We start from the raw sequence: 15,100 nt of genomic DNA on the forward strand, positions 1-15,100 counted from the left end.
TATCACTTCCTCCAGGACAGCACCTCAGAGTCACCCCTCAACATCCAAATAAACCTCCCTATGGTGACTGCCATAAAACGACACTATAACCCGCCATGAAGGCAAACTTAGTTTCACTGCATAGTTGCACGCTTTCAAAAGGCTATTTAAACAATGCCGTTTTTGCATGATCCTTTGAATATCTGCAGATATGTGAAAGAACAGCACCCCAGGCTATTGAGATTGGAAGGACGAATGAGGACAGTGTTCCCCACGCATGGATCTTTGACCCATGGTGCATCAAGCCACACCCCACAAAAACACAGCTATGAGGAGCAGCTGAACAACTGCACTGAAATGATTAGCATTTTGGTAAAGGAAGTTAGTAGCCTACATTACTGTGACACAAGCAATTAGAAGCACATTAAGTGACTGAATTGTTAAGCTGGAGGGGACACAGCACACAGAGCCAGAATGTGAGTGTGTGAATATCTACGCAGGCCCAAAATGGCCTAAATTGCCAAGCTGGGAGCTTACCTTATCAGCAATAAGGCTGTTATAGTTCTTTCATATCATGTGGTTATCACTTTGCAGCCGTATCTCCGTGAGGGAAAACGCTGGCAAAGGCTCTACAATAAACACAGACTGATCAATTGCCTGGCTCCTTCACTCCCTCCATCAGGGACTGGACTGTTTTTCAGCAATTTTATTTTTCAAGTCTTCCAGGCATTTTTACGGTTGGAAATGTATCACAGCACTATAACGTAAGAGCCCGTCTTGGCCCTTTTCCACCTCAAGTGCTTTTGCCTACGTTGGACGCTACTGTAATCTGAGTGCAACTGCTGAGAGTGTTTGCTCACTTAGGATGGCGTATAGGAGAGAATTTTCACAGCAATCAATTATGACCCCTTTACCTTGCACTTCATCATGTCCGTGACCCGCTCTTGCATCGATTGGCCGGCCTTGGGCCTCACCAGGATGTAGAGGGCGTTGACGTCGGGGCAGGAGCGGAGCAGCTTCTCCACCAGCACCTTTCCCATGAACCCCGTCGCCCCGGTGATGAGCACGTTCTTCCCGGCGTAGTAGTCTGCGATGGAGGCCATGCCTTCCGTCTGTCCGTCCGGCTGTCTGTCACTCTGTCGTCCTGGTCCCGGCCTGTCCTTGGCAGCACCTGCACAGGGGGTAAAAAGTGAGTTGTCATATATTTATATTTTAATCTTTATTTTAAGAACCTTTTTCAAGAAAAACCCGGAAAAGAAGTCAGCAGGGAAGTGCATTACAACGCAATGTGTACATAAACCAATTACAATACGAAAGGCACACGAAGGCAGAATAAAACAAACAAGCATAAGTTACTCCTTACTGTCTGCCTTCAAAACAATTACCGCACATGGTGGCTGGAGGAGAGACGGGGGATGGAGGCAGCGAGAGCCCCATCATTGCACCACTCCAGAGAGACACTGAACGGTTTCTCCAAATGCGGTCAAACACGCAAGACATGGTTAACATGTACTGTATGTGCACATGCACAATTCCACACGATGCGTATATTCCGTACTGGACCCTGCGCTCACGTATCCTGCCTGTGTGGAGACAAAAGAGACAGCCCAGAGAGAGTGCCTCAGAGAACGGGGCTACTAGACTAACCCCACAGTCTCTATTACAGCCACTAGTTTGTGTAATGAAGTGCATTACCCTGTACTGACAAATCGCAAGGAAGAATGATTGATTGGTTGACTGATTGATTGATTGATTGATTGATTGGCACCATCTTCACAGTGATGTCCAGTAGAATCCTCCCCCAGGAATTCTCCCTATATTTGTATCACTCACAGCTAAAATCCCTTATAAAAGTACCGAATACAGACTACTGCCCTGCCAGAATGTGACATCTTTTATAAGCCCTGAAACATGAGACAGATGCCCATTTTGCAAAAGCTGTCAGCTTTGACGCTTATTGGGCTGGGGCAGGGGGCGGCTTGTTCTTCAGTACAGGTCCTTAATTGAATCAATCCTGCCTCTAATGGCTCTGATGTAATGGACTGTGCTGGCTTATTTGGAGTGACCAAAAGCAATTTGTCAGCATGTCTGTCCCCGAACGTGGTGGCAGAGCTCCAGGCCGCGTGGGGATCGCTCCCTCGCAACAAGCAAACACAGCCTCAAGCACCGCTTTCTGCCCGCTGAGTGCCTGTTCATTTTTCATCCGCTGGTAGGCCTCCAGGTTCCCATTTTGTTAGTTTACTTCACGGGCAGGTGGAAATTTAGAAACCTGCGCTCAGCACATTCAAGTTTCATCATGAACTGCACGGAAGTTTCACAGAGGGAAGTTCACAACTATACGAGGTGTTTGCGAGCATATGATTGTGTGTGAGTGTGTGTGTGTGTGTGTGTGTGTGTGTGTGTAAGAGCCAGAGTGGAGAATATGTCTACACATCCCACATCCTAGCATCAGATTACAGGCTTTTCCCTCTCCCTCACTCCCTCTCTCTCTGAGCACTCCAGTTCAGTGAGCACTCCAGTGTCATTTTATATATATATACATATCGAGGCCCTTTGTGACAGCATGTCTCTCCATGTGGTTATAATGGAGGCATGGGACTTCATCTTCAGCAAATCCCTCCCGCTGCTCACAGAGAAAAGGAGGCTAATGTCTGACAGGCTTTTTAAAAGGGTCATGAAATAGTAATGCGCGGCACAGATGTGGCTCATGCACGCACACACACGCACACACACGCACGCGCACACACGTGCACACACGCACGCACACACGCACACGCGCACACACACATGCACACACGCACTCACACGCACGCACACACGCACACACGCGCACACACGCACGCGCACACACACTCACACGCACGCACACGCGCGCACGCATGCACACACGCACACACACGCACGCGCACACACGCACGCGCACACACGCACGCACACACGCACACACGCGCACACACACACACGCACACACGCCAGATTGACACAGGGTGGGTCCCTGAAGCACAGATAACCTTGAAACAGCTGCCCTCTCTCTCTCAGGATTCCTACCAATGAGCTGCAGCAGTTAGCACTGCGGCTCATCCGCTCCATGCTCCCTGTCCAGCGCTGCGCTTGCAGGATCTGCCCCTAGGCTGGCATCAATCCCTCAGGGCTTCTTGTTTGAGAAGCAGCCCACAGGCTGGGTCTGTGGCTGTACGTGGGCCAAGCCAAGCACCACAGCTCTGCTGGGACCAGCAACTAAAGAGTTAACAAGCTCCACTGTTCAGATGTGCCTGTAATGGAATGTGCGGCAGCAGGGACAGAATTGTCAGTGTAAAGCTATGCGATTTAGCATCTTGCTCATGTAGCGAATCTTTGGCTGAACATACAAAGAAGTTATTATATTTGCATCACATTTCTTCCTAGTGCTCCGCATATAGGACAGACAGGACATGATGATGATTCATTAGTTGACGGTGGCGTATGTATCGTTTCTAACACCTAGGAGATATGGCTCCTGCTTATACACATGGTTCCCAAACAGGGCTCTTCTCCCAGCTCTCCTTGGCAGAGAGACATGGCTGCCATCTCCCAGTCTGCGAGTCAGCCTCCAAGTACGCAAAAACACATGGTGTTACAAAGGCTGGTGTTAGTGTTGATTTTGCCTGTTGCCGGGGTGACTGTACGCAAATAGACTGGCAGCCTCCGGACTGGCTGAAAACTTCCTGTTGCTGCTCAGCTTCAACTTCTCCTCCTGCCTTTTACTTCTGTAGATTCTCTGGAGGGAAAAGCCCAGAGGTGGAAAACCCCGGCTTCAGAAAGTAAAAGTCCTACCATGTATTTGTTCTGGCCATTCACTAAACAAGGTGATTTCACTAATTAGCTCCTCTACCTGGCTGAAGAGTTCTGCTAATTAAATTCAGCTGGTGTAGTGCATGGGTGGAACAAATACGTGGCAGGACTTTTACTTTCTGAAGCCGGGGTTTTCCACCTCTGGAAAAGCCATTCCCGTCGCCAGCCCTGTAGCTGTGCACCGAGGTGTCATCTGCCAATACAAACTGTTAGCAGGCTGTTCCAATTTTTTTTGCATTGGTCTGACCGACAAATCCATATTGTATAATAATGATTTATTAAGCGCCCCACATATTAATCTGAACTTAATAAGTCCCTGTGCCAATCAATGATCGGCACACGGTGGCACGGGTAGTCACAGGCTAATCTAGGGTGAGAGGGAGGTTGTTCATCCCCTTATCTGACCTTTTTCAGTGGAGAGAGATTCTCATCAACTTCTCTGCGATGGAAGAGAGCCCCCACAGACAGCCAACAGCAGAAACCAACTGTCCCCTAGTTCAGCCTATCCTAGTCTAGCATCGCCCTGCCCAGCCGAGTCCATTCTGGATCAGCCCAGTCCAGTTTCTCACTGGACCTGAGGGAAAATAGGAAAGACAGCAGCAGGCAGCCCTGCTCATGTTCAGAGCCAGTCACATCAGCTGCTGGGGGCGTGACACCCTGTTCCGTGACCCATTAAAGTCCTCTTCAGGAGGGGTCGAGAGTGAGACCTTCCCAAAGTCATAAGGCATTACGTGTCTGTGAAGTGGCTAATCAGAGATGCTCCCGGAGGGCAAAGGGACTCAGGAAGTCACGATGGATCAGTGCCTGATAACGAGCGTGCGCTTGTGAGGAGAGGTGTCCTCTGGTGAGCGCAGTACAGAGCTCCTCACAGCCTTCATCTCACAGTTCAGTGCATCTCCACCTCCCCCCCCCCCCCCCCCCCCCCCGAGCACTCCAACAAGGCCTCCTCTCACATCCTCTGACAAGAAAGAGCCCTTCTCCCCCCCAGAGCAGCCAAAAGGTGCCTCATATCCCCCAACACAAACTTTTTAAGGTCAAACTGCTCCCCATCAGAGAATTCCTGTCATGTTCTGTGGTGTATCACCGCTAACAAGTGAAAATGGCCACCGAATCCGATCCTGATGCAGTTGCCAGAGCATCACACCCTGAGCACCTGCTGTGTACACAGATGGGTGGCCGTGCGCATAGACCTGACGACTGCGCTGACATCCCATAACCATGATAGGACATCCATGGGAACTCAAACCTACAACCTCTGTTTGACGGTGTAGAATCATAACCCGCGTCACATCGGCGATCGGCCAAATCGCCCCCCTGAGGCAAGCAAGGGAGCCAGTCGTTTGGGGCGGAGGAGTTTCGCTCAGTTTGTCCGATGATTTAGGTGAGCAACCTGCTCCACAGGGAAACGTCTCATTACACATCTTCCCCACAGTCCCTGCTCTCAGTCCCACGGTGCAGTGACTCTGTCTGGCAGCTGTTTAGCACTCGACACTTAGTCATTCAGCATCTGACGCTCTTATCCACAGCACCTCAGTGGACACGGTGCACTTTCTACTAAACTCCCTCCACTCTGTTGCACAATGTGGTCTCTAGGGATTTTAAGGATTATAACAACAGCCGCACGGACCTGCCCAAGACATTTCCCAACTTGCATTCCTGAGCACTTGGAAGGTGCATTACCCGATTATTTTCTCCTCTAGGACAGCCGTCATTTTGGTGCTGGTATGTAACTACTGCTAAGTACTCCTGGACAAGACAGTTAAGATATGCTGTTTGAAGCAATTCCCTGTCTCAGGAAATACTAACTCTGACGCTTTTAGACGTTTTTGGTTCTCAGTGACTGCATAAATAAAAGTTTAGATGCTGATCAATTGTACCAACTGCAGCTGACAGATACTTAGTGTGTGAACCAAGGAAAGTCTATGCTAAGGGATGGCAACAGTCAGAGTTTACAGGCTTGGTGATTGCAACAATTTAGCTTTCTGATCCAGATCAATTGCACCCAAAGCAGTTGTTTGATCCTCATTGATTTCACCAATAGGAGCTGTTTGATGCTCATCAATCACACCAACAGGAGTTGTTAGATGCACAGCAATTGCACCAGTGGGAATTTGAACGTTTTGTCTGGCCTCTGCCCAGTGGAGCCCTGCCACCAGAGTCCACTCTGCAAACTAATCTGTTGTATGTAGGTCAGCCAAGTCACTGAATGAATCTGCACATTGGCATATCACAGACAGCACAAAGGAGGACTTTTGAAAAGGACAACATTTAATTTGGCTTCTTACACCTTCAGTTTGGGCCAGATTTACACAAAACCAAGAGGGTAAAGGCAGAAGGCTGTGCGTGCCAATAATTACGGCTCTTCGTGGAGGGTCAGCACCACAGACAGGAAAGGAGACTTCCGTCAACAAAACAACAGCCGCACAGAAAGCATTTGCACAGTGGAGTCAGTTGCCACAACAGCCCGCCTTAACCTTGAGACAACTCTTAAGAGCTAATGAGTCTGAACAGCAAACATCCTGGCTTTCAATGGGGCTGCCAAACATCACATCCTACAACCTGTCATTAGACATGAACAGGAACTGGCAAAACAAGAATGTGGTCTCATACTGCTTAATTAAATTGGGTCCAGAATACCTGCACTGTACAAATGCCAGCCACGCCTGCTGAAAAGTGGAGTAATTACTGTCATACAGCAGCACAGATTTGATGAAAAACCGGCAACATAAAATATTTTCAAACAGCTCAGATATATTCAGTCTACGGACAACAAAATGCCTCCATGATCACTGACTTGGAGTGTCACAACAACCAGAATTATTCTGTTGTGATTTTAATCATTATTTGTGATCTCAGGGGATTTTCAGACAGGTGCCTTGCTTTCTTCTGCTGGTCTCTTAATGAACTGAGGAAAAATCAGGAAGAACCCAGACGTCTGCTAGGCCGATTTAGGCCTGGTGTCCCCATATTCTCCTGTCATTCCAGACAGTGATTTCCTGCTGCTTGCTCCTTAATGGGGAGACCAGGTAATGACATAATGAAAACAGCCATGAAATAGTGTACCCCATACCTGTAAACCATATGCCTGCAAACCATATGGTCATATGGTTGCTCACCTTTTCAAAAACACGGCCTTCAGTTACAGCCATGCCCCCCAAGTCCTCCTAGTCCCGCCCCTCCAGGTGACCCCCTCACGGTGACTGGTGTTATGAGGATGCAGGAGGTAACCCGGTGCGTGCAGCTTAGGCTGGGGCCCTGGCTTCTCTCAAAGAAAGAGTTTCTCTGCAGCATTGAGTAAAACAGAACAGTCGACTGGTCCCGACTCCACGCGGTCACAGAGGTGAGATTATCGGTGTCACTAACTGATTGATCAGTCATGCTGTGCACAGGGGCAGGAGTAGAAGGTTCAGATGTCAAATACACGCTGCTGAACAGCCAACAGAATGCACACCTTTAGAGTCTTCACACAGGCACATATACTGTGCAAGCTGTGCAACGTTAGCTAGCTAAAAATGTTCATTTCCACACCTGTCTTCTTGTGCTAAAAGTGCATGCACTGCAGTCTGGAAGGGGTGTTTTGGAATAGAAAGCTGTTTAAGTCATGAGAGAAGTATACAATTCAGTTTTTTGATCATTTGTTCTTAGTGACGTCAGACCCAGAACGGTGGACATAGTCTTTTATGGAAGAAAAACCCACTATACACATCAGTGCATTCGGCCAAGGATGTGGGGGGGGGGGGGGGGGGTTTGGGGCTAGCACTGTACAGGCAGCTCTGTAACGTAATCTACATTGTTAGTTTGCCACAGAATCTGTCCTGAACTGACCCCTTTGTGCGAGTGGGTGAGCGAGAACTGGTTGGCTGTAGAGGAAGGAGCGAGGGACAGGGCAGGAGTGTTCTTAGATCACACTCACGAAAGTAGCACAGGGTTGGAATTTTAGGCTCCTTAGATTATCGGTAACGCTGTGTAGCAAAGGGCTCTTTGTAATAAAAGCAACCTGCAATCTTGCAATTGGGAAAATGAAGGATGGTAGTCCTTACTTATTACTTACCATACTTTTTTAGTGCAAGTTTCCCACGTTTGGTAAATGACAGACAATTGTCAGTGATCATAAATCTGTCCAGTGTATCTCCAACGGACATGTGCTCTGAATTTGCTTATGTAAATCTACTGGATCTAGCCTGGTCCCAATAAGCCATCCACTTGGCACTGCCAAGCTGGGAGTGGGCCATTCTAGACCTGGTCCTCTGTGTGTCTGAGGGACCTCAGAACCCTTTAGTCTGCACTCTTACATAACGCACAGACAGACAAATCCAAAATACGTGACTCTGGGAGTAATCTCGTGTTCACAGGAAATGACTGGAACAGCAATGGGAAGCAGCCAGGAAATGAGCTCCGCCCCCCCTCCCCCCACCCCGACTCCCGACAGCAAGAGGGGGCGGCCTGATGGGGCAGGGTGGGGCAGTCTAGGGTCACCATACCTCAAACACTTCAAAATAAAGCCTTTTTTCCAAACAGAGGCCAGAGCACAGGGTGAATTCTTAAGCCAGCCTGATCTAAAAAAAAAAAGCAAACAAGCAAATCTGTCTGAGCCAGGCCTCAGAAGTTACCGTCTACTGTGATTCCCTGATGGCTGCAATGCTACACTATCTACAGTGCTTCACAGTAGGAAAACAATACTGGATATTTACTGGTAGTGACATACGCTATGTACTGAGCATGAGCTGACACATGCTATTCGCTAAGCTAGTAAAATTTGCTCCTCCTCTATGAACTAACTTCCTTACACACAACCGAATCAGACTTAGGCAGTTTATTACACAAATGTACCACTGTGACAAAAGCTTTGCTGATTGTGCTGCCTATTTGTCCTCCAAAAATACTGCCTTGTTTTTGGTTATCGTGCATTTGAATGCTAATCTTGTCAGAATGAATTACATTAACCTTTCAGGCTTCATTTTCTCATGTTTTTAATTGCTTACATTAAGAGACGTTTTTTCAGGTCACAAAAAAAAAAAACAATAGAAAACCAGCAAGAGAAGCATGGATTTTGCGCAGGCTAATACTTTCTTATTTCCACAATTCCAGAGATTTAGTATGTTGTTATAATGTCCATCTGGTTTATAAGCATGCAGGCTGTCACTGGTGGAAGCTAAGTGCACAGTGCCATTTTTCCAGGTCCCAATCCTGGGGCCTTCTTTTCTTTAGCTCTAGATGGGCCAGGTTTTCTAGCCAGCCACAAGGAATCCAGCGCTGGTCCAAGATCACTTCTGTCAGTGTCATTGACAGCCAGGGACCAAAGGTGAGCACTCTCATGCCTTCAACAGGTGTGGCCTGACTAACCACCCCCCAGAGTCTCACATATGTGACCTTGTAAAAGGCACGCAGACAGTCACCTGAGGGATATCATAAGAGCCTGTTGTGGCGCGGCTGAGCACATACTGTAGAGTCAACAACACAGTCTTCCAGCTTCACTCAGAGAGCCAGCGGCACAGGAGTGACCTCTGAGTCTTGACTTCGCAGAGTAATCGCACAGTAGCCACGGTCCCCATAACGACCGCTTTCAGCAGCAGGTGCACTCCGCCTCCTCTAATGAGCCTGACAAACCGCGACAAGATGATTATAAGAATGGGCTTTGCCTGGGAGTGCTTAAAGCAGTGTGGTCTGCGGGGCCTGTCATGCCCGGGGCTAACTCTGTTAATGCAGAAAGAGTGGTATCGGTCGCTGAGTGCTGCTTTGATGACTTGTGCTGTTAACAAGGAGGACGTTAATACTTAATGATGGATGTCTACCTACAAACATTCTGTGCACCTCCCACCAAATGGAAATTTGATCTAGTTACAGTCTCCCGTTTTAGGGAGGGGGGATACCACAAAGATTTAGCTAAGAATGCCGCACTAAAGCTCCTAGAAACAATTTTCTGTCGGTGTTATTATCCCTCTACGTTATCTGTAAACATATTACCTAACCCTAATACGGAAAAAGAGACCCCTAATGCAGAACCTCGCTATGTTAATTTTGCAATGTACTCAGACTTCAGCTAGCAAAGTTACACTTCTTTCTTTTCTAAATGTATACTGATCACTAAACCATTAAGCACCGGGCGTGACGTGAGTGCTCAGGGTGCAGGAACATGCGCGACTCTGTGCTCACCCTTGGCTGTCGTTCTACCATGCAACAGTTCCACGGCAACCACACTATCAGCAGTTTCCTCTGACTCACGCTGCCCTTCATTCATTGCCTGTCTGCATGGAGGCCCAGCGGCGATGGCGGCACATGGGGCTGGGATCAGGCAAAGCTAAAACGCAAGGAGCGGAGCAATGCAAATAAGAAAAGCGAAGGCGAAGGTCCCGATCGCACGGTTTCATGGAAACGCTACAGAGCGCGCAGATAAGGGTATCAGGCACTCACTTATTTGCCTTGGAAAAAAGCCTGACACTAATGACCCTGCTGAGAAATAGGCAACTGATATTTCATTCAGAAGCAGTGAGCTGTAGTTAAGGGCACAAGCCTCCATGGTTCAGCAATGCACAGCTGATTCAGGTACGCTCCAGTGAGGAAGCATTTTTGTGTGTAGCTGCCGACCCCTTTTCAAACATTCATCCCCCCAAACAGCTGAAAATCGTTCCCTCTCTCTTTGTTTTCATGGTTCCTTTGCACCCCTGGTTTCTTTACCAAAAATGGCAACTATTGTCCAATTTACACAAACAAGTCTTCCCCCTGTGACATGGGGGCATGCCAGAAATGTGACTTCAGCCAGTAAACAGCTCAAGAATGCTGAACCATCAATCACAGAGCTGCGCTACACATTGGAAAAAGTCTTTCCCCTCGGCTGACGTGATGATGAACACTGAGGTCAATGTCTCACGGCACAGCCATTGCTTTCTGTCTAACCGCCCATTCTACTCACCTGAAAGAGAGAAATTAGCCCTAGCCTGAGGGGCTCTTAGACACACAACCATGCCCTCTGACTCAGGACAGAGTAAGGCAAAGTTACCACAACTGTCACAGTCTGCGTAACATTCCCACCACTTACTGAGCGTTTGTTGTGACAAATGAGCAGGGTAAGTGTTTAAATGGCTGCCTGGTGCTGCAGTGGCGCCCATATGCACTCATTCCTGTGACATTCAGACGACAAGCCGCTGGGCCTGTATTTTACCGCAGCCTGATACAATTTGAAAAAAAAAAAACTCCCCAGGGGGGGCTGTGAAGAAACAAAAACAAAAATGCCAACACTGGGTATCAGTGTCGCAGAGAGGGCAGGATTAACGTCAATCCCATCATCCCCGTATCAACCTTTCCCTGCCAGCGCATAACAAAGCCGACATGCAGGATCGCTTAAGGAGTTCTGCGCCAATGGTGCGACTCTGCGTTGTCACCTACACCCACGGAGACAGCTGACGGCTCCCAGGCCTGGCCTACCCGAGTGACATGGCGTGTCGGGTGCCGGTGTTGTGACAAGAGAAAGCGCGTGCTTTGTTAAGATTTCTCCTCATCTCCCCTTTCTGAGGTAAAGAGGAGCAGGGGGCCTGTCCCGAGTGCGAGGGCGTGGGAGACAGGGCCTTGCCAGGAGTGGGCGTGGCAGGATGCCAGCTGCCGTGGCCCTGAGCTACCAGCTGATGAATGGTAACGACTCACTGCAACGTCATGTTAGCGCAGAGTCCTGTGGCGATCTAGCTTTGCCTTCACTCTGGCTAGCCCGGTGCCCACCCTGCATCACCTGTTCTCTGCCAGTGTTAAGCTTTTGGGAGTGGAGATCACACCACAAAGGGCCTATGGGTTTCTGTGCACTAACGCAAATATTAAAGGAAGCACCCTCCTATTGAGATGGAGACTGGGTGTCTGTGTGCTGTGCTTTTAGACTCTTTTTCCTTCAGCAGCACACACAAAGGGGCTATTCTTTCGTGTAACTTCTCTGGGTTATTGTGGATTCAAATTAAGTATTCGCATGTGTATGTGCATCTGTGTATGAGTGCATGCATGTGTGCATGACTAAGGGAGTCATGTCCTCATTTCAATGGAATGAAACATGTCTGTCTGTGCTTATGGCATGTGCCACATATAAATACCTTCTCCGTCTGCTCCAGAATATAGGACATTGCTCACAAAGATGCTAGTTACACACATCTGAAGGCTGTAGATTGGCTATCTCATGGCCAATCAACGTTCTACATCACAACATTTATCTGTTTAGAAAAGCTTCCTATCCTGGTGGATTTCTAGTGTTTACAATGTGTCCTGCATAGCGCGCATTCAGAAAGCCATTTATATCGATGGACTTTTCACTGCAGTACTTAGGTTCAAGTGCCTTCTTCGAGTAGTGTCTTTTCATGCGCTGTTTTCTGTAGCCTTCCTAATGGAACACTCTCTTTGGTTTACTGCTAATTCCTCATTGTGTGCATAGTTCTCCTTGCCTTTTGTGGTTCAAAGAGCACCTGCAGCTCACCATAGAGACAGAGTTAACACCTCTCACATGGGCTTTACTGAACAATAAAGCCATTAAGAATGGACTCAGCTGATGCGTGTGTGACATGTAGCCATTTAGAGACTGGATCATGCAAGTCAGACGACTACAAACTGACCTTTTCCTGTCTCTCTCTCTCTCTTTCACTCACTACCTTATGCAACAGTGATGTAACCCACAACCACCCTGAAGCTTAGCACACTGGATGTATTCTTCCTGCTCCCTGAAGTCTGTGACTGCAGACCTCAACGCACCATCTGCCTGCTGTTTCAACCTGTCTGCTGTCACTGCCATGTCCCACGCTTACCTAAAAGGCACATATATGCCCCCCTTCTCTGCAAATGAACACAGAACATAAACAAGTGACAGGAACGATCTCTAGAGTTCACTGTGAAACTTTAAACCAAAAGGGCACAGGACCTTGATGATAGGCTCTGTCAAAATATCATAAAATCATATAAAAATATTGGCTAGAATTCTTAACCGCTGCAAAGGAATACATTCGTTCTGTTTTCCTTCTTTGAACTCGATTACAATGACGCCTGCGACAAGCAATTTAAACACAGCAAGCAATCTCAGGATACGAAGATGCCAGGCTTAATTGGCCTCCCGTTTCTGCTGTCTTCACAGTTTTTGCCGCTTTCTCCGTTTTGTCTGCGGCACATTGGGTCAACGCTGCAGTTGTGAGATTTAAACTACTGAAGGACATAAACGCAGCAGCCCACAGAAGCAACTTCAAGCTGTTCTATGAGCGGAAGCAGAGCGAACAGGTTGAAATTAGTTAAAACTGAACTGTCTTCACTGACAGCAGCAACTGTTGTTCCACACATAATTATTACTGCATGGCATTGCCAGGGTCTGTAAAGAAGTCAGACACTCTTCCACTGTCGGACACCAAAAAGGGGTTGTTACAGTCTCACTCAAAATGTACCGTCAGCCTAATCTATTATTCTTTTAACAGCCACCTCAAATAACCTTTTTATTTCATTTAATGACTTACTTTCCAAGAGAGGTGCCACATAGATTAACTTTATCACCACTACATACACCTTTAGACAAGAGAAGCCAGGAGAGGCTCAACAACCTTTTCAAGGACTGCTATAGTTTAATGCTGTAATGTTCTTCACACATTCAAAAGGTTCACACCCCTTCAGCGAAGCACAGAGAGTCTCTCCTTGGAGCCTGACACTGACTCATGCCTGATTCAAATATTTAACATTAATTCTCCTGGAAGAACTGTGGAATATAACATGGTGAGGTGTCCCACAGTAATACTCCGGTGAAATGTGTGATCTCATAGAAAATACTTTTTGCTGGCTCATACACAGTGAATGTGTACACCCCTGAAATTACTATTAACATCCCAACCTCTACTTTCCAGTAGCGACAATTCAATCAAATGTTAACTAGGGGGAAGGCTTTGAACACGCATGGTGCAATGCCAAAGTATGAAGAACACACGTGTCCATACCGTCATAATCAGTCCACAGAATGCTGTTGAAAACCCTTGGATTATCACTGCGCTCAGATGTCTGATTTATCAGATAAATATTAAACGGACAAAACTGCACCGCCGCCCTTTCTATTCATTAATATTCGGCGAGGATCATGCACATTCCACATCTGAGCACACACAGTGAACTGGAATAACATGGCTTTAGGAGGAACCTTAATGAAACGTTACTGGTGTTTTTCCTCTTATGTGTAGCCCACTTTTCTGTAACTACCACGCAGTGTAATCAACGAAGCAATTAACGGCGAATAGAAACACACGTACAGTTACAATTGTCATTGGCTAGCGCTGACTAGCTATAGATATGCTCGTAGTGGGCTACAGCAAGCTGTATCTGACGCGACATATCCGCATAGGTTATCCTAGATTCAGCCCAAAATAACATATTTTTCTGTGGCTTCCTAGCCGTCTGTCAAAACCACATTACCTTATTGTTTCCTACGAGCTGATCATACCAATGTGCACAATTGCCTATATGGCTAACCTAACATTACTTAACACGACCATACAGTAAGCACCAAAATTAAGATGAATGTTAAGATTACGAGAGAAGTCCCCTGATGAAAAGCATCTCTCAGCCTAAAAAGCTGACGTTCACCAGTAGCCTACTGCAGACCCAGTTATAAAATTAGCCATGTAAAATCTACCATAGATTTTGCACTGATTTGAAATAATGTTCTCTCTTGCCGGCCAGTAATCTCCTGTAGTACCCGTCAGAGCCGCATGCAAAATATCACATGGACCTTTACCGTGATCATGGGTGGGATGTGGACTCCGAAATGTACGCGTTTCGGCTGAGCTGTGACAGAACCGAGTCGAAACGTGCGCGCGTCCTGGAGGTGAAGACACTGAAGGCTTTAATGCACCTTCCTCCCCTTGTCGGAGCGTCCCGCTGTGCTGCCGTGCGTTCAACAGTCCGCTGCTAGCGCTAGCTGGCTTTATGCGCCGCTTTGGTCCGAGTGCGTCGGGCTGCCTCTTCACGGAGTTAACTGCCGAACGCAGAACTGCGCTCTCCAGGCAGATGTGAGGATGGAGAGGGCGTTTGTTAAAAGGGCGCACCCTTTTTACACCTGTAATAGCTAGGTTAGTCACCGTAAAACAATTCTGACGAATAAGGTTGGAATTATTTTTGAAGAATGTCTTCAAATGTACAGCAGTACATTCAATTAAAACTTTTTTTAATTACTAATACTGAGGTAAAAGGAATGTCGTTGTTACTGACAGTTTTTAATCATGCTATTAGCAGAATCGCCTCAGCCGTGAATTAGGTTACTACACCACTCTGCTAAACAAATAATCGAATTGCGGAATTA

The 15,100-nt window shown here is 47.4% G+C and overlaps 1 protein-coding gene across 1 annotated transcript in view; it reads right to left on the reverse strand.

Annotated features, from left to right (window-relative positions):
- Window positions 1–14,812, reverse strand: part of LOC118772225 (fatty acyl-CoA reductase 1-like) — a 38,372-nt gene extending 23,560 nt beyond the window's left edge. Inside the window, exons 1-2 of the mRNA XM_036520535.1 lie at window positions 14,537–14,812; window positions 894–1,150 (exon numbers count right to left, since the gene is read on the reverse strand). Coding sequence (XP_036376428.1) covers window positions 894–1,082 — 189 coding nt within the window. The 5' untranslated portion in view covers window positions 1,083–1,150; window positions 14,537–14,812. The remainder of the gene's footprint in view (window positions 1–893; window positions 1,151–14,536) is intronic.
- Window positions 14,813–15,100: the final 288 nt, after the last annotated feature.

The sequence above is a fragment of the Megalops cyprinoides genome, chromosome 25, assembly GCF_013368585.1.
Source record: "Megalops cyprinoides isolate fMegCyp1 chromosome 25, fMegCyp1.pri, whole genome shotgun sequence".
Lineage (NCBI taxonomy): Eukaryota > Metazoa > Chordata > Actinopteri > Elopiformes > Megalopidae > Megalops > Megalops cyprinoides.